Source organism: Rhinolophus hipposideros (assembly GCF_964194185.1).
Source record: "Rhinolophus hipposideros genome assembly, chromosome: 25".
Classification (NCBI taxonomy): domain Eukaryota; kingdom Metazoa; phylum Chordata; class Mammalia; order Chiroptera; family Rhinolophidae; genus Rhinolophus; species Rhinolophus hipposideros.
Window position 1 is genome coordinate 19,736,790 of NC_138071.1, and position 27,223 is coordinate 19,764,012.

Here is a 27,223-nt window from a genome sequence, read left to right on the forward strand (position 1 = left end):
TGGATGGGTCGAGTTAAGACCAGGAAGTCTGTGTTCTAGCTGTTCATGTGATTCTACCTATATCTACAGGCTAATTAGACCTCGGACTATTTATTTGGGTAACAGTTGTGGGGTAGGGGAGGAAACCTGCAAGACAGAATTGGGGGCGGCAAGCCAGCCAGCTTTCCAGAACAGAAATCCTGGTTGGGTGATGCAGATTAGGCTAGAAAGCTGGATTGGGGAAAGAATGCTAACGTCCTGAAATTTAGGCCGAGAAATACAACTTTTAGCCTAACAGGCAATGGGGCACTACCAGAGTTTTTGAGACAAAAATAATAATTTAATTGTGGTACCAGTACGTAGTGCTATCTGAAAGCAGAAGGAAAAAGGTAAGAAGAAATGACATGAGTCATTTAATAATTCAGTCAAACCATAAATACTGAACACCTACCAAGGTCCAGGCACTGACCCAAGAGGGGATACAGTGGTGAATATTAAAAAACCTTTACTTTGATCTCACGGAGCTTACATTCTCTGGAGAGACAGACAATAAACAAGATAAATAAGTATAATATATAATATGTTAATAGAAATAAGAACTAAAGAGAAAAATTAAAGAGAGAACAGGAAGTATCAAGAGTAGGAGAAAGTTCAAGTTGTACACACGTTGGCCAGAAAAGGGCTCACTGAGAAGATATATTTTGAGAAACACCGAAAGGAAGTGAGGGAGTCTGCCATGTAGATATCTGGGGGGAAAGCACTGCTGGCAAATGGAACAGCAAGTGCAAAGCCCAGAGGCATGAGGACCTTGGGCGATTGTGGAGAGACAAAGGAGCCGTGTTCCTAGAGCGGAGTAAACTTGGTAGAGATGAAGCCAGACAATAATGGCGGCCAGATCACATGGGGTCTTGTAGGTCATGGTGAAGACGTTGGCTTTCTTTTTTTCCTGGAAGAGAATAAGTAATGAGAGTCCACAGTGCTGATTCCCATATTAGCCAATTAGGGCTGGAATTAGAGAGACAAGACTGGGATGAAAAAAAAAAGGCAGACATGTAAGAGTGACCCCTTTTTCCAGTCACATGTAGGCCTTCCCTAAAGTTAACACAGATCTCTAGTATCTGGGCCTTACGTTTCTCAGTAGAATAACTGGTAGCCAAAGACAGCTTCGCTCCCAGACCTTGGTCAGCTGGCTTCTGGTGGGTATCGGCTGACTATGTTACGGTTGGAATTTCCTCTAAAGAACTGCAATAAAACTCACTTAATTTGCTCTTCAAACCGCATATTTTGTTCTGCTCTAAGGAACACATTACCTGAAGCAATCTGCATATGAAGTGTTTATCTTTCTAGAGTCACCTCCCCTGAGTCATCTCGGATATACCTGTAAATCTACAGGGTCAGCAGGCCCCACCTGAGCTAAGGCCCAGAGGGTTGATTCACAGCTTCCCTAGAGACGCAGAGAAAAAATAAAAGTAAACTGAATCTGAGAACTAGAAAGACACATGAAAACCACTTTTCCTCCTAACAATCAGCCAATCGAGGTTCCCAGGAAGAACAATTTGGCAAGAACCAAATTGTAAGAAACCATGTCAATTTAAAGCTGGTTATAAAGAATGAGACCTCATTGTGTTTGACCATGAAGTTAAGATCGGGGGAAGCTATGGTCAGAATGACACAGGATTCATTTTAAGGGGGAAAAGGGTGCACGGATCTCAATAGCTTACTCTTACATTAAAACTTGTACCAAAGCATTTTCTTCAGGAGTGGTTTAAAAATGTCTCATATTGGTGAATTTAATACATATTTTTAATGAGAAGAAGGTACAAGGACTCTCTTGACAGGTTTCAATAGAAATGTGCAGGTGAACCCTGGAGGTCTGTGACCTCAATTGGTAACTAGTATACACTGCAACCACCTTTTGTAATTCTAAATAAATGCAGGTACAGTTATTGACACATGAAACAAATATGTATCGCAGCCGTTACTTATGAAAAGTATGGTGATGGCCTGATCAGTGCAAATTGGGCAGTGCAAAATTTAATGGAAAATACCAACCCGACTGCTCTCAGAGCTGGGTTTTGTAATGCTAAGCATGCCCTCTCCATGGACTGGGCCGGAGATTGTTATGCTGCTCAGGCCTTCCTTCTGCCCCTCCTTCCTGGTCATGAGGCATTCAAAAGAAATGCCAGTCTAATGAGCTCCAAGAAATCTTCAAAAATCCATCATTCTATTTCCCACGCCTGGTTCTCATTTTACCCAAGGACACTTCCTATTGCCGTAACTGTTATTGGTGACTGTCTCTGAGCTTTGTTGCTCTCGTCTCTTATTTCTGTTTTCCCATTTTTTTCTCTATGCTTCCCAGCATTGGTGGCAGCAGGTCCTAGCTTATATGACCATGGCCGGTCAATAGTTTTAACTTTACCAACTGCTACCTTCCTGTCTTTGGTGCTTTCCAGCTGCTTTTGAGGCTGTCCCCATTCAATTTTTATACTCTTTTCAAAGTTATCTCACAGCAAAGTTGTTATATATCTTATAGCAGATTAATTGAAGTGTGCAAAACATATAAATATATATGTGCAAAAATATATGTAAATATGATTACAAGTATACGTTTACTTATAAGTACAAATTCACATAATTATATAAGTAGAAATTCACACAATTAGAGTCTTACATACACAAACATGAGTGTACTCACAAATTTTAAGAAGACTAATATGATGAGGATGGACTGGACATATTACAGAAGTCATAAGGAAGACAACAGGAAATGGTGTCTCAGTGTTGTCTTGATGGCTCTCTAGTTCCGAGGTTAATATCAAAGGCATAGCTGAGATCTGAGGCTTAACACAAACTAGAACCACCGAAGTCTGCCTTTTAATCCTCGCTGGTGTAATAGCACCAGACATACCACCTTACTTCCAGTAGGAATCCTCACACATCCTCCCTATCAGTTCACTTTGTGGAAATAGATGCAATTGTTGTTTAAAGGTCACAGCTTTAAGATTTCTAAACAGTAATTTAGAGGCATTTGCTTTAACCTGGAAGATTGTACCTGCCACGTAAGAAGCCACATCAAGCCGCGGTGAATTCGCTATTTTTTCATTGCCGTGTCCTACATCCTAAGCTATTGGCGACATAATTAAGACAGTCTGTCAACCAGTCTTGCCCAGGAAGACCACTATTTCAATCACGGTTCACCCAACACTGTATCTCCGATGGGCAGTATGGTTTCCACTCACAGACACACATTTCTCCATACCATTTCCTGTAAGGACATCATTACCAAGCGCAGAGTAGTTACTGAGAGGCTGGCAGTGTGAGGTATATATTATGTGTGCTGAATCAGATGCAAAGCAGTTTTATTAAGTCACAGGGCTGTACCAATATTAAATAACAACAGGACTGCACCACACAAGCACATACTCAGATACAAACACATAATGCAGCCTTGATCTAAAATTATTATTGCAGAAGTGATGGCAATTATTCTCTAAGAATAAAACCACACACGTGCACGTACACATACGCGCGCGCGGCTTAATCAGAGTTTAGAATAAAGGCAAAAGAACTGCACACAGATACAGAAAAGTTATGAAGCTGGATGGTGATAGAGTCTCTAACTTTTCTTTCCTTTACCTTAAACTGCCTCCAGTAACCACCCCCGAGTAAACACCCCCCAAAATTGGTGTTGTTGATCAAAATTGGCAAGTCCTAGGAAAACTGCAGTGTGTGAGCATTTCTCAAATACTTTTCCACTGAATACTGAGATCTCACAAGATGTCAATGGATGATCTGTAGGAAAAATATGGGTCCAACCACCCTCCTCTTGCCCCCAGAAAAAAAGTAGGAAATCCTTCTCATCTTATGCCCTTCTTAGAGCTCCATAATACATATTTTATAGAAAAGGTATTCAGTGTTTTCTAAACTTATTTGGTCACAAGCCTCTTTTAATGAATAATAGCCCATATTGTTCTTATGAGTTTAGTGCTCTCCAGGACACCATTTTTTTTAGGCAGACAACGATACCATTGATCCAAGTTCCCTAGGAACGAGTGACAAAATCCTAAAGCCCCCTGGGCTCCATACCCCATCACTATCGCTATTGCATGAAGTGAGCAGGATAAGTATTAGAGTCTCAAGTATATGGATGGCTCTCTATGCCAAATAACTAGTTATAACAGTACCGACGACAGTTGTAATAGTAACAATGGCTGGCATTTACTGAGGGCCTACCCTGTGCCAGACACAGCTCTAAGTGTGCACTTGAATGAGCGCATGGAAATGGCCGACCATCTGGCCAGACACATACGGGCAACATCACCTGCACCCACAGGAACATCCACTCCGTCTATTCCCGTCCACCAACTCGGGGTCAGCAGCACAGTCTGCCTGGGCAAAAGCTTTTTCAAAACTATTGCTATGGGTAGCTATGCTCTCCCTGAGTCATATTGACTCACGACCGCCTCGATATTCTAAGGGTGAGAGAGGCCTCTGGTAGAGAGTGGTCTTGGCAGCTTCTGGAGATGGCGTCTTCAAACAACTCAGAAAGCTGGCCAAACTGCCTGGGCTTTTCTGCCACACTGGTGGTTCCCTCTGACAGCCCGCACCCCGCTCAGCCAAGCCACCACCTCAGGATGTGGACGATCGATCCGCCATGCTGGCCAATCGGCATGGAGGGATTCTGAAGCTCAAATCCAATGCCATTTGCTCAGCAGTGTACACCTGCTAGGCCCGAATGCACAATGGGCAGAAAACCATGGCAGTGGGCACAGGGCACTGACTCTCTCACCGTCTCGTCCACACACACAGATATACAAGAGCCAGCATCTGCCCATCTTCCAGAGATGAAACAGACCAGGGGTGACCAGGTTCTGTACTTTTTTTTTTTGTAAACAACAAAAAGCTGAAAGTTTCCTTCAGTCAGGTCAGGGACTAGAAGCTTCTCACCAGTTTCTTCCAACGACGCAGGGATATGGCTAGCATTCTTGTGCACAAATGCTGTGATCGCCTCCAGTGAGGAGGCCTCTGATTCCCCAGTAAGAAGCCAGGGCCTGGGAGCTGTTTTCCAGAATGGGTCACGTTGATTTGTCACACTCAGTTGGTCCCACCCATGACTTAGAGAGACTATGCATATTACACACAGCAGCAAAATGACAGGTAAATCTCTAAGAGTCTGTGTTGGGGTACCACAGGACAACCCCAAACACGAGGCCTTGTTGAAACCAAAGTCTAACCAAACTTCTAAGGAGTTCATTCAACTTAATGACATTGATGTCACATTCCGAGATAGCTGGGGTTAGGACTTCACAATATCTTTCTGAGCTACACAATTCAACCCCTACCAGCTAGTATATGTCCAGTGTGAGGACCAGGCTCCTTCACTTGGTCCTGACACTGTCTGAATTGGTTCAGTGGCCCTCTACCCATTATATCTGACAGCATAGAGAATCATCTGTAGAGTTTGTTTCTTTTAACGTATTCATGCCTGGTGCCACTCACCAGAGATTCTGACGTGATAGATCCAGGCTTGGAACCAACCATTAAAAAAATAATAATACAATGAAAAACCAAAGTTTCATAAGTGACTACAATGCTCATCCAGAAATAAGAACCACCGAGGTTCATCTGAATAACAATACTCTGAATTAGAAAATGGAGGCAAAAAGACGGGAAACGGCATGTCCCAACTTCACTCCGTACGTAGATGGAACAGCAGATTTTAAACCCAGGTCTACCTCACACAAAACCCACTTCCTTCCAGCTACCCCACGTGTAGTCGGCACTATGACTATACTTGTTGTGTATATCCACACATGAGGTAGGCATGTGGCTTTTCAGTGTCAAAAGGTGTGCACTGGTATCTGCTTTAGGGATTATCAGTGGAGGGGTGTGTTTCTTTAGGAACAAACATTTATCGGAACTTCTTGGTCTACCCTATAACAAAGCATGAGAACAGCTTCTACAGAGGGTACCCACTAAACTGTGAGGTTGTCGCTTACAATTCAATGTCACTCTCAACACTGTCTGAAGTTTCTGGTACTGGGTACTCAGCCCACACACATTTCTAGAATAAATGAAGCAACAGACATCCATCTAAATAAATATCACCAAACAAGAGTGACCCTATTTGGAATTTAATTTCATTTTGTCCCATAATCATGTTGGGAAACAGCGATCCTTCTCCTCCAATTTCATTATTTTTACATCCCTTTCTCCTCTCTAGACCAGAAAAAGAAACAGTTACTAATTTGGGGACTGTCACTGATTTGCAAATAACTTTAATCTCATTAACTATCTGCTCGCAGACATTCTACAGTATTAAAGGTTGCCACTAGAGAAACGTAGGAGAGGAAGGATTTAAAAGTCATTGGGTTCAGCCGCGAGGCTTTGGAGCAAACTCTTGCTACAACTGTCTTCGTGTCCTGCGATGTCGCCGCCTTGCTTTTATCACCCCTCCAATGTCAGCCCCCAAATATCAAACCATATGGTAGTAGGAGATCGTGGATTTGCAAGACAGCTTTGGTGTTAAATAGACTATTGCAGTGTCCCCATAAGTTAGGGCGACAGTTTCCTGATGCAGTTCTGGCTTACTCTTAATGTTACAGCAGCAGCCACTTTCATCCTCAAACATGTCTTGGGTTAGACAATATGTTATACGGCCATGCTGCATAAGCACACAGACATTTATAACATGCACTCCAAGTTTTGGTTCAGAAAACATGGACACCCCTCCCCATTCATCCTTATTTCCATTCTTACCTAACACATGCCCTTTGGGGTGCCCATGCATGTCTCATGATTACCTCCTCCCTTGTACAAAGCTTGTCCCTGCCTCTGAGTTTGCTCATGTTCCTTTCACTGCCTGAATTGTTCTCCTTCCTCAATCCCACGTATGTAAATCGTACCCATCTTTCAAAACTGCACTCAACCCCCATTTCCATGAAGCCGCCTCTGTCTACTCAACCCACACTGACTTCTCTTAACTTCTGCCCGTGACATTTGCTTTGCTAAAATAGGGTGAGGAGTGAAAGGCACCTTTTCAGTGATGGATCCCCTCCTCCGCCAAGCACTCTGCCTACGTTTTGTGTAGAAGATGGCAGGTAGCACCTGGTTATGGTAATTTGGTCCCGATCTCAATAGGTCAGCTTTCTTCAAAGTTGGCTCATTGAAAGCAATGAGAATATAATAATCTATGTATGCATTTTTCTTACAAAACTGTTGTTCAATTTGAAGACAGCTGCAAATAGAACACTTAAGCTAGAGACTCTCTGAGAGATCTCCTTGCCTACCCCCACCCCCGTACCCCAAAGCACCCTCATCCCAGCGTCAAGATGGTCATCCAACTTATTTGTAGACACACCCTTTGAGCCCATCTCTCCAAGCAACTTGTTCACTTGCTGGGCAGATCTAGCTGTTAAAGTTCTTCCTTATAATATAATTTTCTCCAAGTTAAGTTTGTGGACCATCTGCACCATAATTATTTGAGGTGCTTATTAAAAATCAGATTCCCAAGTCCAACTCCAGGCACACTGAAGCACCATTTGGAGTGAGGAAAGAAACAATAATCTACATTGTTAAGAGGATTTCCAGATGGCGTTTATCATACCAGAGTGTAAGATCCACTGTTTGAGTCAGTGGATCCTATAGTATCGAGAACTTTATTTTGAGGAAGTCTCAACAGAACATTGGGAATTTTCACAACTCCATTACCTCCTTACATTGACCTAAAATTCCCTTTATTTTCCATATTTTTCCTGGCCTAGGGGGAATCGTGACCAAGTTATAATCAGTTAGTGGACAGCAATGTTATTTACTGATACCAGGCTTAAGGAGTTCAAAATTATATATGCAAGTAAGATTGGCTTTCCTTTTTCCCATTTTATGCTCTCAAGACCAGCGTTTATGCAATTAACTAAGATCCTAATGTTAATTCATTATTTAGAAGATTTTAGTCCAAATAGCTGAGCTTCTTCCTTTTGGTTTTGGTTAATTTAATCAAACTCCATGCAATTATACTTTCATTAAAAATACATATGCATAAAGTCGAAATGATATTTAAATCAACTGAATTTACAATCCGATTAAAAATAATGCAAACAATTAAGTACAGATCTGAGTTGGAAACAAAACTAAAAATGATTTAATCCTACTCCATTTTGCTACCAAGAAGGTAGCTAACGCCCAAAGTTCAAGAGTTCTCGGTCTCACACAGGGAGCGGTAAACTTGAGATTCAAACTCAGGGTTCCCAACTGTAAATTGCATCTGTACAGCTGGGCCTTTCCCTGACATGTAACTATTCCCAACTTCACTCAAACACACACTGGTCCTCCAAAACGCTCATAAAGTTTTCAAAACAAAATCTATAAAGTAGGCTTCACAACAGCTAATATAATTTTAAAGGTCTTGGTTCCCCAGCTTTGTGAGTCCAGGCAGCCAGATAAAAGTCCTCAGGGGCTATATTCTTCTATAAGCTTTGATGGAAACTCAATTTCTTCCCTATTAGTTATTAATAAAAACATAGTCACTTGTAATTCCAAGGTCCTACATTTCGCCCCAAATCTTTCTTCCACATAATAAACAAACAGAACCAGAAAAAAGTGTTTGATTACAGTATGTCCGTGAGGAGGCTCGCTTCCCCAGATAAGAAGGAACATCTTTCTTCCTCGTCTTCTTTTCGGACCCATCATTTTAAACGACACAAAAATTTTAAGTTCACTTTCTCAACACTAAAATTTTAGTTCCTCGCTACTTTCTGCCTGGCAACCATGCTGTCTTCCCAGAACATAAAGAGAAATTAACATTTAAACAGATTGTTCTAAATAGGGCCATAAAGTAAATTTTTAAAAGCAAAGGATACTCTGATGTAGTTGACTGCTGATTGTTCATATGGTTTCTAGAATGTTATCCTCCAGTATTTAGTTCGAATTATTTGCTAGCTTACACCCACCACCAGATAGTCTTTTCCATCCATCCCCACCTTCACCCACCAGTAATGCCCTGCACCACACACTCTCTCCTTGAAATGAGTATCCCCTCCCACAGACACCCTTTCTCCACACCCAGACCTCTCTCCCACATGGAAACCCCCTCCATAAGTAGACATTTCCTCAGGCTCACTCTCCCTCTCTCCTACCCAACACACAAGCAAAACCAACCCTGTGAACCATCATAAAGTACCACATTCTACCAAGGTGGGTTGGGCCTGCATAGTGAAGCCCCAAAACCGTTCAAATTGACCCTGTGAAAGCCATGTGAACTTGACATTCTCTCTGTCAACCGTCTCACAAGGGACAAGCTCTTTCAAACCTCTCCTTGGAAAGTCAGGCCCAATGATCCCTGCTTCTTTCAGACTCAACTGGAAAGATTCCCCCACAAGAGATCTCAGAGCCCAGAGGCCTGAGAAATAGACTCACGGCAAATCGGACTTCGCAGTTCTCCTCTCCCAGGTAGCACAGGTCTCCTGAGACGTTAGTCTCCAGCCATAGGTGCTCTCCATTCACGGCGTTCTCCTGGAAGGAAAAGACCCACCTGACTTCAGTTTTCTTTTCAGGCATAAAGGGGGGAAGCTCTCAAATTTACATTTTGGATACAAACAAGTCAGTGAAGCCAAGGAGTTTAAACATTTCTCATTTTACCCCTAAAAATACCGCTGGTACTGATCCTACCAAAATTCTTGAAAGGGAAAAAGGTATTTGGAAATGCTTTGAGCCAATAAGTAAAACAGACATTAGGTCTATAGACGCTTTCTCGATGGATGTGGTCATCTTTGAAACATATTAAGCAAAGGAGGAAATAACCCTCAAATGGTTCAATGAAGGGTTTATTTACACAGGCCCAATACTGCAGATTCCACGACAACTGAACCCAAAGTTCTATTCAACGTTGCCTTTACTGAGAAAATTAGCAAAGAAGGAGGATTGTAGCATTAAAGTACTTTAAAGACTGTTTGCAAACAGATTTATACCAATAATGGGTACATCATACTTCGAAGCCAGAGGTTTCTTGAGACTCAGTTTTAATTTTAAAGTCACTGTATACTCAAAGCCTAATAAATTTCTACTAATTCAGACATTTTGCCTATTCCACAAGGCCTTCACCCAGATAATTCTCATTTTTTCAAATTGAAAGATCCCCCTGCTTCTAAAAATATCCAAATACTTCTGGCATTTGAATATTTCTAACAGTGAATAGCTGTAGGTTTGGACCCCTCATACTGATGGATGAGGACAATATTTTTAATAATTAATTAAAAGGCACTTGTTTGCTAGGTATCCTAAAGAAATTGATTTCCACAATCTGAAATATTCTACTACTGGGAATTTGTCAACCAACTTTAACGTATAACCATTTCTAGAATAAAATCCTTTTCATACTTTTATTCTTTAATTCATTCAATAAACATTTCTTCCACATCACTGGCACTGAGCACTGGGTTAATGTGGCAATCCAGGCAGTAAAATCTACCAGAGAACATGGAAACTAAACACATAATTACAGCAGCAAATACTAGAGAAATCTAAACACAGCAAAAAAAATCCCACCAACTCTTCCAGAAAGTGAGGTATAAAATGTTGCAGGGGGGAAATGATCCAAAGCCACTGACAATCCCAGTTAAGCAGGCCAGAAATTAAATCCTGGTAGGTCAAGTAAGGTAGGCAGGAATAGGCAAGCCCCAGAATCAGGCTTTCCAGCACATCACTCACTCCCTGGCTTACTAGGTTTCATCCTGGGCCCGGGGCTGTTCGCTTCCTGCTTAGGGCATATCACCTCCTGATAAACCTTGCCTCAGATTCAGGCACGACAGGGCTATTTAGCTAACCTCACTCTTGAAGGGGGATCTGATTAGAAAGACAGGTCTTTGTAAGGGAAGAGGGAAAGAAAAAGATGGAGGCTGCCAGCCACAGTGGTTCTAACACACTGGTCCTCAAATGTGACTGCTCCTTAAAATGACCTGGTGAGTTTTAAAAAATACTTGGGTACCATTCCCCGAGAGTCCATTTTAACTATTCTGAGGGGAACCCTGGACATCAGGAATTTTCAACGTTCTGGAGGTGACTTGTTTGTGCAGCAGAATCTGAGACCCAGTAATCCAGTAGACCCTCCCCTACCTCTTCAAGCTTATAAGAGATTCTAGAACTTGTCTATGATTGATGTATTAGACTTGATACTTCTCTGTCCTTCTACAGCCACCAGAGAAGAAGGTTACGGAGGAAGAGCGATGTGGCATACGATTGCCCAGAGGGATTATAAGGAAAGAGACCTGAAAGCATAGATACACAGTGAGAAAGCTCAAAGTTAACAAGATAGATCGTGGGGGTGGGAGGTTAGGGAAAAGGAAACATACTCATAGAAGCCTTTAAAGAAGCAATATAATGAATTAAAACATTCATGTATTTACCTAGTAATCTTACTTTTGGGAATGTGCCCTAAGGAAATAATCATAATGGAAAAAAAATCTATGTTCATTAAGAGGTTGAGCTTCTCTCCTAGGTCTTTGTAGCCAAGACTGCGAGCCATTCACCAAAATCGTTTTTGTTTTCTTCCTGAACATACAGCTAAACCTTATTACCCAGCTTCCCTTGTAATTAGGTATGGTCATGTGACCAATGGAACATGAGCAGGAATGGCTTGTACTGTTTTCAGACTTGGCCCATTAAAACCTCCCACATGCATTCCTTCATGGTCTTTTTCCGTACTGGATCCCCGGAAAGTCAACTTATGGGATGATTTTAGAAGCCTTCTGATGAAGATGTAAGAGCAACCATCTGTCTGGGTCACTGAACAACGATGGAACAGGGCCAACCCCCTACCCAACCTACCTGGAACAGTTCTGGTCTGTTACACAAGTGAGAAATAAACTTCTATATTTAGCCATTACGTGTTTGAGTATTTCATTTATCGCAGCCTCATCTGCCCCAACTAATACAGGCCTCTTCTCTTTGCTCATATTTTCACATGGATTTTCTTTCATTACCTACAAGTTACTTAGCATACACTGAATAGCATGTCTAGTCTCTAAATCCTTGTTTCTTCTGCTCTGAACTCTAATTCTGACATCCTTGCTGATATTTTACACTGCTGTAAAATTAATTCCCCTAAAAAATAGGGAATCATTTAAGCATTCCGGGTAAGAAAGACGCATACTCAGGATGCTTAAATGATTCCCTATTTTTTATAAACAAAATCCAAATTTCACTGCACATACGAGACTTTCCATCAACGGCACCAATCTGTCCATCCTTAACCTCCCTTATTCCCCTTCATACTCACCTTCATACCTTCATACATTTAACTCTCTTGTCCCTCTTCTCAAAAGACAGCCATACTTCTCTTTTTTGTGCGCCATGTTTTTTGGTTTAGTCCATTCTCCCCACCCGGGAACCCTTCTGTCTTCTTTACACATCCACCTGGAAATGTCATCTCAAATAGTATGCAACTCAGAGTACCCTTCTGTGCCAGACCAAAAAAAGAAAAAAGAAAAAAAATACCTCTCCTATTTCTAAATGAAGATAACGTTTCTTCTGTGTTTGTGAGTGCTGAGACAGGTCTCTAGAGATATACATATATTTGCCTAGATCAATCTAGATAGATCTAGCTACCGAAGAGTAGAGATCCACATAGGTAGATAGAAAGAGACGATTCCTTGCTCTCAAGCTCTACTGAAGTCCTAGTAGTAGTTATAAGTACGAAGATTAAAGTTGAGGGGTGAGTATTATAGACTGAATAACACAGACAGAGTACATGGACACTAGAAGCAAACAATCTACACAAAATGAAGACATCTGCTTGTAAAAGTATTTTGAAACAATACAAAAATTATAAATATGTATCCTATGTAATGTCCTTACAAATTCAGGGAGGAAAAAATATATATATATCTGGACTGTCTCCTCTGGAAAATCCTCAAGATAATAGTAGGTAAAAATCTGTCTTGGATGGCTTAGATCTGTGCTGGCCAATAAGCATATGGCTATTCTATTGAGTACTAGAAATATGGTTAGCAGTAATTGAGATGTGCTGTCAGTGTAAAAATCACAGCAGATTTCGAAGGCTTAGTGTGAAAAAAGAATGTAAACCATCACTGATCATTTTTATATCGATTACATGTTGAAATGGTAATATTTTTGATCCATATGGTTAAATAAAATACGGTGCTAAAATTCATCTTACCTATTTCTTTTCACTTTTCTTAATGTGGCTCCTAGAAAAGTTAGAATTACTTTACGGCTGATATACTCATATATTTCAATTGGACTACGTTAGTTTAGCTCACTTGCCAGGGGGCAGAAGATCAGACCTAGATGTTTCTCACTGATCTGTGACATTGTAGGATTCTATGATTTCCCCCAGAAGTCAGTGTGATTTCATTTAAAATTCTCACAATTTTGGAAAACAAACTGAGAGTGCATGAGGTCAGGCTAGATATTTCCCACAATGAACATGGCCAACCAGGTCCACGAAATTCACTGACTTACACGTGGTTAGTTCCTCAGCGCTCTCTGCAATCTGGTCTCTTGATTAGCCTGACAGTATTCTTTGAAATGTGGATGGGAGTGGAGAAAACTATTGGGGTGGGAGTCACTTGAGCCCAAAAGTAAAAATGCTGAGGCCTGAAGCTTGTAAAGAAGGCACGGGTCTGCTAGGACCTGCCATTCTGGCAGAAGACTAAAATGAGAACATAAGCACACGCAAACACGCACGCCTGCCTCCTCCTGGCTTTTCATTCACGGTTTCTAAAGATAAGATGACCTAGTTTCATAACCTACTTTAAAGCAACCCCACGTGAAGACACCGTTTCCTTGATCTTGTCCCTGAACCCAACAGTAAGGCGGTACGCTGACTGTGTTACGTTTCTACCTGCCTGGGAGAAAGAAAGCACTTCTGTTCTCAGCATCATCAGCTACCGGAAAGGGAAGGTGGTCTAGACTTAGGATCTGGCTCTGTTTGTGCTGAGGCTGTTTTCCATAGCCTTCAGGATTGGAGGAAATCTTCCAATGAGGGAGGATAAAATGAACTGAAATCAAGGTTTAAAACCAACATGCCCTGTAACCAAGATCTTGGTGGCTTTTCCATCATTGCTTTGAGAGTTGTTTTAGGAAGTGTAATGGGAAAAAAACAAATCATAAAACAGTGGAGACGGAATAAGACTTCCTCTGCTCTCTGCTATAATAGTAAAAACAGAGAAGAAATCTGTATGTCCAGGTGAAGCCTCCCTCGCAGGAGAGGCATGTGAATTTAAGAGAAGATATACATTATCTATGCGATAGACACACTTCTAAATGGACTAACTCACTCTAAACTGGAAACTTGGCTTCTAGCCCAGGAGATGAGAATATTGTTTTTCCTTTTTGAGCATTACTCTCTTCCTAGCAATTGGGCTTGTTTTCCCAAAACCTGGCTTGGCTGACATGCATGCCATGATGTCAGTGGGGGCAGCCCCTGCAGATTGCCGCCACGAAGGTGAAGAAACGATGCCCTGGGGAAGAATGGAAAGATCACACAACTGTGTGTGCTCTAAGACTCAACACAATGCATTGTGCCAGGAAAGAAATTTAAAAAGAGTTACTTGGGATTCAAATAGCACAAAGCCATTTATTTTTCAAGCAGGCTTTGGACTCATGTCTACCACACCTTTCAGGAATTGGCGATCATCTGAGTGCTCATTGACTCCCAGGAAAATGTCCCCTTCTTGCTGATTGAGCAGAAAAGCCATGATCAATCAGTCCCCTGATATCACTAGTCAGACCACTACTCGGCCTGTGATGCTGTGCTTTCCATCGTGAAAAAGAAAAAGAAGCAGAAAACACTGTCCCTCCCTTCAAGGAGCCCAGAATCAAACTGAGGAGCTAGAATAAGAAAGTCAACTGAAAAACACTAACTTGTTTCTAAGGTTTATAAGACAGTGCATGATGTGTAGAGGTATCGTGAGGAATCAAAGCAAAAAGTGACTAAAAGAAACAGAATCAGTTCAATTGAAAAGATGAACATGGCCTAGCAGACACCAAGAGAGGAAATCTCTAGAGGAAATAACTTCCACATTGGGTGGGGCAGACTATCCACAGTTGTCAACAGGAAGACTTGGGAGCCATACTGAGTCATCTGCCTACTCCCACATGTCACCATGAAGGGTCCATCCCCTGGCAGGCATGAGTGGAAAGGCCTGCGCACAGGCAGCAAGAGTGATTGTCGGCAAAACGTCATCCCGGAAACATTAGGAGAGACAGAGAATCCTGTAAGTCATAATACACCATTTGAGTAAATCAGAGCTGGAGAGAAGTTTTGGCCTTTGAGGAGCTGACTAAAAATAAAAGAGAAAGTATATATCTAAGTAGGGAAATGAGTATATTAAAATGGAATACTTGAAGGAAATTACTAAGTTTGTGTACCCAAGGCATAAAAAGTGACTCCTACAATAGTATACTCCTGGCCCAGATGTAAAGGTGCCTACCCCCTAGGCTCAGTACATCAGTGCTCACCTGTGTCTCAGGCACCCCACAAGCAGACCACTCCCCAAAGCCCTTTGCAAAAGGATATTTAAGAAACAACTGTACCCTTCCTGAAGACTTTCACACATATACTACAGTCAGAACAGGGCCCTTTGGGGATTCTACAATAAGTAGAAATTGGGGGTGAAGATCCTAATTCCAGCTCCACCCTGATTTGTCCTGCAACTTTACATGTGTCATGAACAGCTTTTGTGTCTGTGAGAGGAGAGAGGAGGTGACGTAAATCAAGGGGTCCTAGTACCACAGGTCCTTGAGATGACCCTCACCCTCCTAGACCAAATGGGAACGGAGCAAAGGGAATTTCAGCCTGAGGGGGATGGTTGGAATTGGGAAATCTTTGTCAGCTTTGCTCTGTCCCTGTCAGAAGCCTCACTTAGCACTATTGGGCCTTTCACTCTCACCAGAGGCAAAACATTGGAGTTTCTCCTTTTTTAACTTTATTTTTTAAACTCTTGCCACCCTCCTCTTCATCTGGAAGACCCGTCAGATGCTCCAGGCCAAATCAGTGCTTAATAAATAGTAACAGCGAATAACTAAAGATTGATCATTTTAACACATTTAATCCAGAAGAGTGGGCTGATGGAGGGAGAGTAATAGCCATGCCTCTTTTCCATAGGGGAGCAAACAAGGGGGTGTGACAAAGGGAATGGCAGAGATGGATCCAGTCAGAGAAATAGTCTCACACTGTACACAGAACAAAGAAAACCCTGGTTTAGCTCCTTGCACAGACATGCAAACCAAAGTGACAAAGAAATGGGTGGGAAGCACATTCATTAGGAACAGCCACAAATTTTGAAGTGAGGGCAAGTAAAGTCTTAGCAAAAGAATATAGAGGGGGATAAAGGCAGTCTCTTCAATAAATGGTGTTGGGAAAACTGGACAGATACATGAAAAACCAAAAAAAAAAGAAATGGACTAGCCTCTTATACCATATATGAAACTAAGTCCAAAATGCCTTAGACTTAAATGTAAGACCTGAAATCACAAAACTCCTAGAAGAAAACATAGGTAATAAATTCTTTGATACCGGCCTTATCAAAGGCAATATCTTTTTGGATATGTCTCCCTGCCAAGGGCAACAAAAGGAAAGATAAACAAATGGGACTACATCAAACTAAAAAGGTTTTACACGGCAAAGGAAACCATCAACAAGACAAAAAGACAACCTACTGAATGGGAGAAGATATTTGCAAATGATGTATTTGATAAGGGTTAATAACCAAATTATATAAGGAACTCATACAACTCAAAATCAGAACGTCACTGAAATATTTTTAACGATCTGTTTCTTTCTCTCTTCTGAGAAAAACACCAATGTTTTACATGATTGCAGTAAGGAATCGTAGGGTTGGTCACTGTTTGGCTTGTTTGCTCACAGCAATATTAGCCTACAATTATGTGTTTTTTTTTCGGTCACTACTTATAACTCCTGACAGCATATCTCTAAAGCAGCCCTCAGATGAAGTGTCTTCACACAGGTTTTCAGTTTTTCCTCCATTGTTAAACATTCCCAAAGTGCTTCCTGCCACCACGGTAATTCCACAGGCCACCATGACACGATGCCCACCATCAAAGGAGAGGAAGGAATAAAAGAACCATCACACATGAACCCAGCCTTCGTTCCTATTTGCTCTTCCCCTCCCGTGTATTACTGCCTCCCACCACTAGACCAGAATACCGTCTCAATGAAGTATTCAAGTACATGTCTCTCTACAGGAACCAGAAAGTAACACATTCTAGTCAAGTTTTGGCTCAAGAGGGACACTTCTTTTATAAAGCATTTCTGACAACTATTTCCAACATCAAATGGGGATGGGGCGTCCTGCCTCCCACTGCAGTGATGTCCTCTGGACTCTATTCTAGGTGTCACCATCCTGCACTTGAGCTGTTGACTTGCTTTCTGCCCACTGCATTCTAAGCTTCTCGAAGGCAGAAACTACATCTTCCTCACCAAAGAATCCCAAGGAACCAACACGGGTTCTAGAACAAAGCAAGTACTCAACAAAAGTGTGATCGATAAATGAATTCATCGATTACTTTAGTTATGAGTAATTAAATCTGCAGTTCACAAAGAACTGTCACGCTCACTGCCACCTATGACCCTAACTACACCCATGAAGTTCCCCTTAAGGAGGAGCCACAACTGGTCCCCATCTACAGATGCGATCACTGATGCTTAAAGAAATCAAGTGTCTTGACTAATGTCACACAAGGAACAGAGAAAGGATTTAATGACGGTTTCTATCTAAATGATTTAAACTCTGTCATTAGAATCTTGCATCCCAAATAGAGGATTGTTTGGGACATCATGAATATTCAACTAACTTTTTGGGGTCCCTGATGTTTAATATATGCTCATCATTTGTCCAAGCATATCTTTTTTTGATTTTATTCATCTTTTTTTTTGTATATTTAATTCTTCTAAATCACGTAAACGCTGGGGTAAATATATTCTGCACTTTATTATGATTTAAAAGTGTATTAATGAACCACCCTGGAATAATGGGAAACTCCAGGAGAGGAATATTCTTCCTAAACAACAATTCAGCACGATCAGGTGGCATACTATATGAGCCCTCCTAGGACTGATGTACAATAAGAATGTTAAAAAGCGTGTGCTTAGGAGAGAGAGAGAAATATTATAATATAAAAGGACATGAAATCATGGAATATGTGCTAAAAAAAACAAACAAAACAAAAAACTAATTTAATTTAATTTTAAAACTCCTTTCCCCCACCTCGTCATGCTCTTTCTTATAGAGGAAGATTTCCACTCTGTTCAACTCAATGAAAATGCTAAACAAGATTCATCCTCAAGTCCAGACTGGCAGAATTTCAGAGCAGCCCTCCTCTCCCTTCATGCTGTTCCTTGCGTTCCTTCAGGAAGGGACAAAGCCTTTCAATCCACAGTTAGAGATGTCTTCGACCAAGAACCTGACTCACTGAAGACTCACTAAATGCGTTCTAACTGAATCAAGAATTTCAGACTGCAATCTTCAACTTTAGTTGATAGTTTTTGTGGGGGTCTTTGGGTTAAAATGGTAAAATCAGTAAAAACACCCACTCCTACTGATGCAAGACCCATTTATCTTGGGTTAGGGAAGGAAGTATAACAGACAGGAGGACAGGAAGTACCTGGAATGTCAAGTGAGGTCACCCTCTAAACAAAGCAAGAAGAAAAGGGGGCGGGGAAAGCACCACAGAAGAAAAGACACCTTGAGTAGAGGAAATCGAATTTAGATTCCATGATGTTGCAAAGGGGAAGTTCCATTCGTCAACGTGGCAGGAACCAATAAAGCGTGTGCACAGAGGTACTTTTTATCTCACAGCTGCACACTCAGGCAGTAGTGCTTCAAATGATTCATGAAGATTTTATTTTAGTCCTCAACACATCTGATTTCATATAAAGGAGCTATGTTCCTAGAAGTCTGAAAATGAAAATGACTTCGATATCTGAAGATGGGTAGTGAGCAATCTTGAAAATTATTAAGTCTTACTTGTAGCTATCGGAACCCTGAGAAAGAGAGAGACACACGTGCAATTGAATTATGTTTAAATGAAAAAGCCGACACCTACACTCCAATCCAGAGTTGCTCTGGGCTCCTTCGCTGGACCATTTGCCACAGGAAGGCTGAGGGGATGTGCTGGAGCCAGATGCTGCAGGCCTGTCCGGGAGATTGCTTTCCTGCAGCAAGAAGAAAAAACACAAAGAAAAACCATCAGAAGGTAATACTGAGCTGAAATTCCCCATGGGATAGAAATGATGCCTGAATTAGTCCTCCGCATATGTGAACCTTCACAAATGTACTGGAATATATCTCTCTAAAGTGCACAGTAAAGGTATGGGGTGGCAGGTTTCAGAGACAGGGAGATTAAGGGGGCCCCTTCGGGGCAATATTGCTTCAGGACCAGAAATGAAAATGGAAGCCCCTGTTTAGGGTAGAGGGCACAATGCAGGTCTCTTTGTTTACAGAAAGAGCCCTACGGCTCGGGGCGGGAGGGAGAGCGTCATAATACTTGAACAATTTTAAAGCTGCCTGAGAGTAACAGCAAGAAAAGCAGGCTCATGAGGTCTTCTATTGAAATTTCTCTATTTCCCACCATAGTGCTCTCCAAACTGGTCACAGCTCCAAGCTTACTCTTGCTCCTCTCAAGAACATCCTCCTTTACCCTTGCTGAGGCCTTCAACAGATATCTTGAGGTTCTAACTAGGAGAATACTGATTTGCATTTGTCAAGAAATCATAAACGCTGAAAGACCAATATCTTACCAACACCCATGGGCAAGAAAAATCCAGAACACGTCGGTTGGATTTTAAGTGTGATGAGTGAAACATAACAGAATTCAGGTGAGAAAGGAAGGAATGAATCAGAAGAGGTTGACTGACAAAGTCGGCCCTGACCTTGGTCTGCAAAGATAAGAAATAAGAGGAACTGCTTTAGCAAGCAAATATGACGATTGTTGAGCAAAGGGAAGGAAGGGAGATATGAACAAAGTGCAGAGAATAAGCACAGCAAGATAATGGAAGAAAGCAGGGACCACCCAGGGAGACCTTCTGGTATCATCATGAATAATAGAAGCTCAGTTTATGACCAGCTCCACCAAAAATGTCAGACAAGGGTCTTGAGCTTAAACATGAGTGCCAATTGGTAAATTAATTAAGTGGCTTCCTAGAAAGGACAGAAGCATTTCCTCTACAGAAGAGTCCATGCGTGCTTTGAGAATGACCTGAACTGCAATCAGGTGGGTCTGGTGACGCTGCAGCTGTCAGTCCTGAATGTTCTGAGGTTGAGGCCCAGGAATCTGTATTTACACATGTTCCACAGGTGCTTTCTTCTGTAAGCTAAAGTTTTCAAACTTCTCTGTGGGAGTGTGAAAAGACTTCACTCTAAAATGGAACCGTAGGATAGGAAATGGACACTCTCATGCATGCGCCCTTGGAAGAGCGAACTTGAACTCAGAGACTGATTTCCAGTAAATGCCTGATTTACAGACGACTGAAACTCATCCCTGGACCAGTGAACATCTGCCAAGAGTCTCTCCCCATCTTCCAGCCAATGAACTTGCTGCTTGGACTCTAGCTAGACTCCCCTTTCCTTGTGCTCCTTACCAACAAAAACAGCTCACTACAAACCATCAATAAACTCGCTTGTGACAGCTTGCATGTTGGGGAACTGTAATTACTCTACTATTTCTAAATAAACTCAATTTCTGGTAATTCAGGCTTGCTTCCATTTACTGCTTAGGTTGGCAGGGCAAGTGGGAAAGCACTTCCTTACCCAGGCCCACAAGAGGGAGCCCTGCAAGAAAGCATCAGCAACTTCCTTAAACACTTTATGCCAACTAGCACCTTACAGCCTGTCTCATGGGATGTAAACATTGCTATAAGAATCTGCCACGTCTGCCACTGCACCCACAGACACACCAGGTCTCCAGAGAGGCCCAGACCCTCAGACTCCTTCACCCATCTCGTTATACAGAGAAACAGGGCACAGACATCAGGATGGTTCAAAGGAAGGCAGTGAGGGCCCGTTATATGGTAAATCCCATCAACTGAGCCAATGAAGGGAGGGGGGAGTAAGAGCAGAATCTAAAAGCTTTGTTGGACTCTAGGACACAGATGATCTCTCTTTACTATTCACTGAGCTCTGCGAACTACCCCCAGACATGAAATGTACAAAGTTGAGTGAGATGAACGGCAGCCCCACACCCAGAAGAAAGGATGGGCAGAATCCAGGAAAGCATCCAGGATCGGGCTGCCATTAATCAATGACCAAGTATGACTGAGAACTCAGCAAGTGTCCAGTGCCCCCCTACACACACACCCTTTTTAACTCTCTAATATTCCTACACAGGAAGTCCCAGAAACAGTGGCTAGGTCTTCCATAGTTGGAAGTGATCATATCAGGCTTGTGGGTAGCCTACTTCCAGAAGCTCCCACTGGGCAGTTGGTGACGTATTTGCTTTCTATAAGCCCCCAAAGAGTCATCCTGAGTATGTAGGCCTTTAATGAAGACAGTCGGAGGACACTATATTCTCTTTCCTCACTTTCACCAGGGCAAATAATTAACAACATCAATTTTGCCCCCTCACCCCAAAGTAGATTCCATTTCCTTGAGTAATAAGACAAGAACACTGGAGGATTCTTACATGGCGATCTTCCAACCTCCAAATGTTTTCCTCCACCTGAGTTTAAGGCTCTTCTTGAGCATTTTTTCATTAGGACTTTTTTCTGGCTTGGAAGGGCCCTGTATGGTGATTCTGAGTCACAGTTTTCATCACAACAAAATTAGATCTCTGTGGAGTCCGAATCTACAGCCTCCTTCACAGTCACCACAACTTACTGTCACGGTAGAAACCACTGGACAAATGAGTTTAACTCATGAGGCATTGTAAACTCTGACCACCCAGGAGGGGCCCATGGCTCAAATAATCAAGTTAGATGCAAGGAATGGCTTGTGTCTCTAGGAGAGGAATGTGGCTACAGGATAAGAGACATGGAAACATTCAACCCTGGCCAAGCCCTGCAATGAAAGAACAGTCAAATCACACTCTTTCCCACCCTGTGAATACAAATGATTAAGTAAGGGCCTTTGTTGACTGTTTGTTTCTCATTGTGGATGCAACTTTAAAGTTGGTTTTTCTGTAACATTCATAGAAGAAAATTGTATACCTGCTACACAAATAAACATTAATTAGGAGGAAAATAAGTAAGAAACATCAAAGTGCCTGCCAATCTGTAACTGTAAATGGGCCTCACAAAAGGACATTACACAAGAAAGAGAATAGGAAAATATATATATAGGTGCTACAGGGGGTGGGAGATAACTTCTGATTACAGCTTTCTATTCTTCTAAATAACCATGGGAGAAAATGCTTTTTTCCCCAATAATTCACATAGGTATATACATTTTCTTCCAAAATAAGAAGGCAACTTCATTATTTCTCAGACCTTAAATAAAATTAGTATGTTGTTTTTCTATTTGAATTTGTCTTGGTTGACAAGATGACATTTAAGAGTCCAGTAGAATTTAGTGTGTGTTAGGGCAGGGTTTTAAGTTGCAATTTGCTCCAATAAAAAAATCAATGGGGTTTCAACTTCTCATTTGTTCCTCCTGTTCAGAATTCTCTCAAATCCACAGTCAGTAAAACAGTGAAATGCCAATGATTCTTTCTATTAATTTTACAACACTTTGTCAGGGATGACTATAATGGCAAAAGAAACTTCGAAATGGAAAATTGAATTATTAACTGTGAAACAGATGTGAAAAAAATTTCTATAATACAATTTCAAGTGCTCAAAATCACAATTGATGTCAATTTCCTGCCATGGAAAACCTCTAACTTACTTGAAGTGTAAAAGCCATCGTACATTTTAAACAGCATTCTATTATTTCCTTCACTTCATTCAATAAGACTATAAACTCCTAAAGGACAGGGCTCAATTCATCTACTAACCTTATTACCTTCTAGCCCAGGGTAGAGTCAGCATATATTTAATAAACGCTTTCTGAGTTAATGAATGAATCTGACCAAGAAGCTAAGCAAAACAGCTTGCTAATTAGATCAAGGACTGAGAAATCTGATCAGGATGATATGAATTATATCTCAGGCCTTGCATTTCAGTGAGATTCTTTCCAGAGAGGACCAGCAATCCTTCAAAGCAACTCTTTAAAGATAAAGGCAAACAGAGGTAGAACTTAGTGTTAAGAAGCCTAAGACATCAAACTCGCTTTGTGTTCAACATTAAAATGGAATCCTATTGCCACAATATTTTTACAGAGCATGAAACAGATAATGTTAATATTTTAACAATGTATTTATTGAAAGAAATAGAGTATGGAGCACATACTCTTCATAAGGGGAATATTTAAAACTTTATGGGCAAACATGTAAATAAGTGATTATTTAGCCAAGATACCCTCTAATTATCTTTTTTGCAAATTTCAGTTCACTGTGGTTCTACTCTTCTTCCAGGTTTCTATGGCTGCCATATTCAATCCATCCCTATCTGGCCAACTCCCCCTCCTCCCTCAGAGTGCTTGTACCTGTGAGAACAGAATGAGGGGCCCACCTGCTGAGAGGAGAGGCACCAGAGAATCAGGAGGTCCCCTTGGCCAGCACATCTCCTAAAACAACCCACTGACACATTAGAGACTGGTGAACTCATCTTGTTCTAGAAAAGGAACCAGCTGTCTAAGAAGTTGTTCTGTATCTTGGTTTAGTTCCCCAAGTGCCTCAAGGGAGGTCTTAATCATTGTGTGTGTGCGTTGGTGTGTTGCCCACCACCCTCCCCCATACCACATTGGCACTGACTTTTCTTATATTCAAAGCGGGCCACAATGTTTCCTAGTTGATCTAAACAAGCTTTCTGCAATGTTATGGGTAGTCCACACAATTAAAACATTGTCCCAAGCCCCACACAAATTCCAAATATCCCACCAGAGATTCATGTATGGAACAAACCTGTATAATTATTTGAGCCTAAATCATAACCCATATTACATATGACTCAGAATATTTTTTTATGATTTTAATGTACATATATGGAAATTTTCAAGAATGTAATTATGATCTATTTTATACCAAGCATTTGTAAGACACATGAATGAATAAAAAAAGATATAAAAAAATTAAAAACAGAACTACCTATGACTCAGTAATTCCACTCCTGGGTATTTACCCAAAGAAATCCAAAATACTAACTGGAAAAGATATATGTACCCCTATGTCTACTGCAGTGCTATTCACAATAGCCAAGATATGGAAACAACAGAAATGCCCATCAATAGACGACTGGATAAAGAAATTGTGATACATATATATAATGGAGTATTACTCTGCCATAAAAAAGAATGAAATCTTACCATTTGCAACAACATGGATGGACCTAGAGGGGATTATGCTAACTGAAATAAGTCAGATAGAGAAAGACAAATAACATATGATCTCACTTATATGTGGAATCTAAAGAACAGAATAAACAAACAAAACAGAAATAGACTCATAGCTACAGAGAAAAAACTGATGGTTATTAGATGGGGATGGTGGTACGGGGCTGGATGAAAACGTGAAGGGATTAAGAAGTACAAATTGGTAGTTACAAAATAGTCATGGGGATGTACAGTATCGGGAATACAGCCAATAATATTGTAAAAACTATGTGTAGTGTCAAATGGGTACTAGACTTATCGGGGGGTTCACTTCATAAATTATATAAATGTCTAATCACTACACTGCATACCTGAAACTAATATAAAATAATATTGAATATCAACTATAATTTAAAAAAATAGAGGATATAAAGTACAGCATAGAGAATATAATCAACAATATTGTAATAAGTATATACAGTGTCAGATGAATAATAGATTTACTGGGGTTACCACTTTGTGAGATATATAAATGTCTAATCACTCTGTTGTTTTGCACCCCTGAAACTAATAATACTTAAAAAAAAGAGAGAGAAAAATCTCTGCCTTTGTGAAGATTCCATTCAAGAAGGAAATACATTTTGCCAGGCACTGAATAATTTTACATGTTTTATAAATTTCTCACAATAATGAGATTGGTACTTTTATTATCCCCTATTTTGTAATAAAACTAAAAAGATGGCACAGAATGATTAAGCCCCGTGCCCAGGATCACACAGATAGGAAGAGGTCCAAGTGAAATTTGAGTCCAGGCCTCTAACTCCAGACTGCATTTACTTTATCCGTTACATAACACCACACTTTTATGAAATACTAATCGCACAAACATACCTAGCAAGAGAGACATCCTCTTGCTATAGTAATGTTCTAACTGCCTCAGTTATACAGGTCCTGCCTCCACAAGTATGTAACTTTCTCCTGGAGAGAGGCCAGTTTGGGAGGCATTGGAATGTACAGGTTAAAAACCCACCCTACCACACCAAGCACTAGCTAAGAGAGATCAACTTTCCTGACCTCAGTTTTCTTTTATGTAAGATAAGAACAATATTACTCAACTCACAGTTGCTGACACAGTTTTTTAACGTGTGCAAGATTCTTTGCACACAGTATGTACAATAAAGAGTCACTGGTATTATTATTCTCTTACGCATATCAGCAGCCCCCGCAGCAGCAGGCCAAAGCTGGGTATATGGTAAATCTCTGAATAAATATGTGCTTTTTATTTGATCGCTCTCAAATATTCCAAGTTCCCTGGATACTTCTGTTCAATCAATAAACATTTAACAAGCTTCCATTATGTGTCAGGCAGTTCGGAGGGTTCATTCAAACAGAAGAGCCTTCTTCCAGTCATGGTAAGTAATTCCATGGTTGCCAAGTGAATCATTCTTCTCCCCTCACTTGCCTACCTGCCTAATGACAAATTGAAAAGCACCACACTCCCAACTCAGATTAATTGACCAACATATTTAAAAAAACAAAAATGCAATCCAAATGCCATCGGAAATATTTATTGAATTATATTCATGTAAATGAACGCAACACCAAAAAGCCTTCTTTTGTTTGTTTGTTTGTTTGTTTGTTTCATCTGTAAATCAGACTGGCTGCTAAACACCCGTGAACGCTTGGAAACTCATCGGTTAGGCAGGATTTATTTCCCCAGCCTCATTCATCCTAATACATTCCCAAAGCCAAGCTGCCCTGGGCCTGGTGTGGGAAGGCAGCAATAAACCTCACTTTAAAACCAGCTGAGATGTCTTAACTGGGATTCTAGCCGGAGTTAACGGCATTCTTCTCTTTAAGGCATCAGGTAAGGGAAAAAGTAATCCTATTGTGAGGGTGGAATTGTACCGCCCCCATCAAAATTCATAGGTTCAAGTCCTAACCCCCAGTTCCTCAGAAGTGACCTTATTTGGAGACAGGGTGTTTACAGAGGGAATCAAGGTAAAATGAGGTCATTAGGGTGGGCCCCTAATCCAACACGACTGGTGTCCTTATAAAAAGAGGGGAGGTTTGGACAGAGATACCCACGCAAGGAGAATATAATGTGAAGATGGAGGCAGAGTTAAGGGTGAGGTGTCTACAAGCCAAGGACCACCAAAGATGGTCAGCAAACCACCAGCAGCCAGGGGAGAGGCCTGCAGCAGATTCACCCCGACAGCCTCAGAAGGAACCAACCTGCAAGCACTTGATCTCAAACTGCCAACCTCCAGAACCGCGAGACAACATATTTCTGTTATTTAAGCCATTCGGTATGTGGTACGTTGTTACGGAAATCCTAGAAAATACACACACTTGAAAACTAGATCCAAAGTTTGGATTTAGTATGATAGAGTTTGGCAAACTTCAAAACGTTGACTTCTCTTTTCCAAATGCTCCCATGAAATTTTGGGTACCTTCCTATCATAATGCTCCCCTTCGGAAACTAATAATACATAGAAACATATTCCTATGAAAATCCACTGTTGAAAACAACATTCTCATACAAATAACGAGCCTCTGACAAAGTTTGATTTCACTCATCCATGAGGTAACCAGCATGGAAGACAAATGCAAAGCAAAATGCATATAAGAAACTGAGATTGAGAATAGTCAGTCAGGAAAGAAATGCCTAAAGAGACTTCTACAAGAGATGTAAAACTTTAATCCCTGTGGCATTAACTTTTCTTTTTGTCTATAAAATCATAACACATCAGCTCACAAGTTAACTTCTAACCTGATGGGGACATAAATGGTCAGCACTTCTATCCGCTTTGGGTTATTAATCAAATATACAGAAACAACACACTTACAGTGCTATACAGAGT

General features: G+C 41.0%; 1 protein-coding gene across 13 annotated transcripts in view; it reads right to left on the minus strand.

Annotated features, from left to right (window-relative positions):
• The window catches only part of DGKI (diacylglycerol kinase iota), a 377,107-nt gene that overhangs the window by 235,560 nt on the left and 114,324 nt on the right, over nucleotides 1–27,223 (minus strand). For all 13 annotated transcript variants that reach the window (XR_013992604.1, XR_013992605.1, XM_081038705.1 and 10 more), the window contains exons 2-3: nucleotides 19,063–19,171; nucleotides 9,394–9,489 (exon numbers count right to left, since the gene is read on the minus strand). Coding sequence is in view for 10 of the 13 variants with exons in the window: in XM_081038705.1 (XP_080894831.1) it covers nucleotides 9,394–9,489; nucleotides 19,063–19,171 (205 nt within the window). In the remaining 3 variants the exon portion in view is untranslated. The remainder of the gene's footprint in view (nucleotides 1–9,393; nucleotides 9,490–19,062; nucleotides 19,172–27,223) is intronic.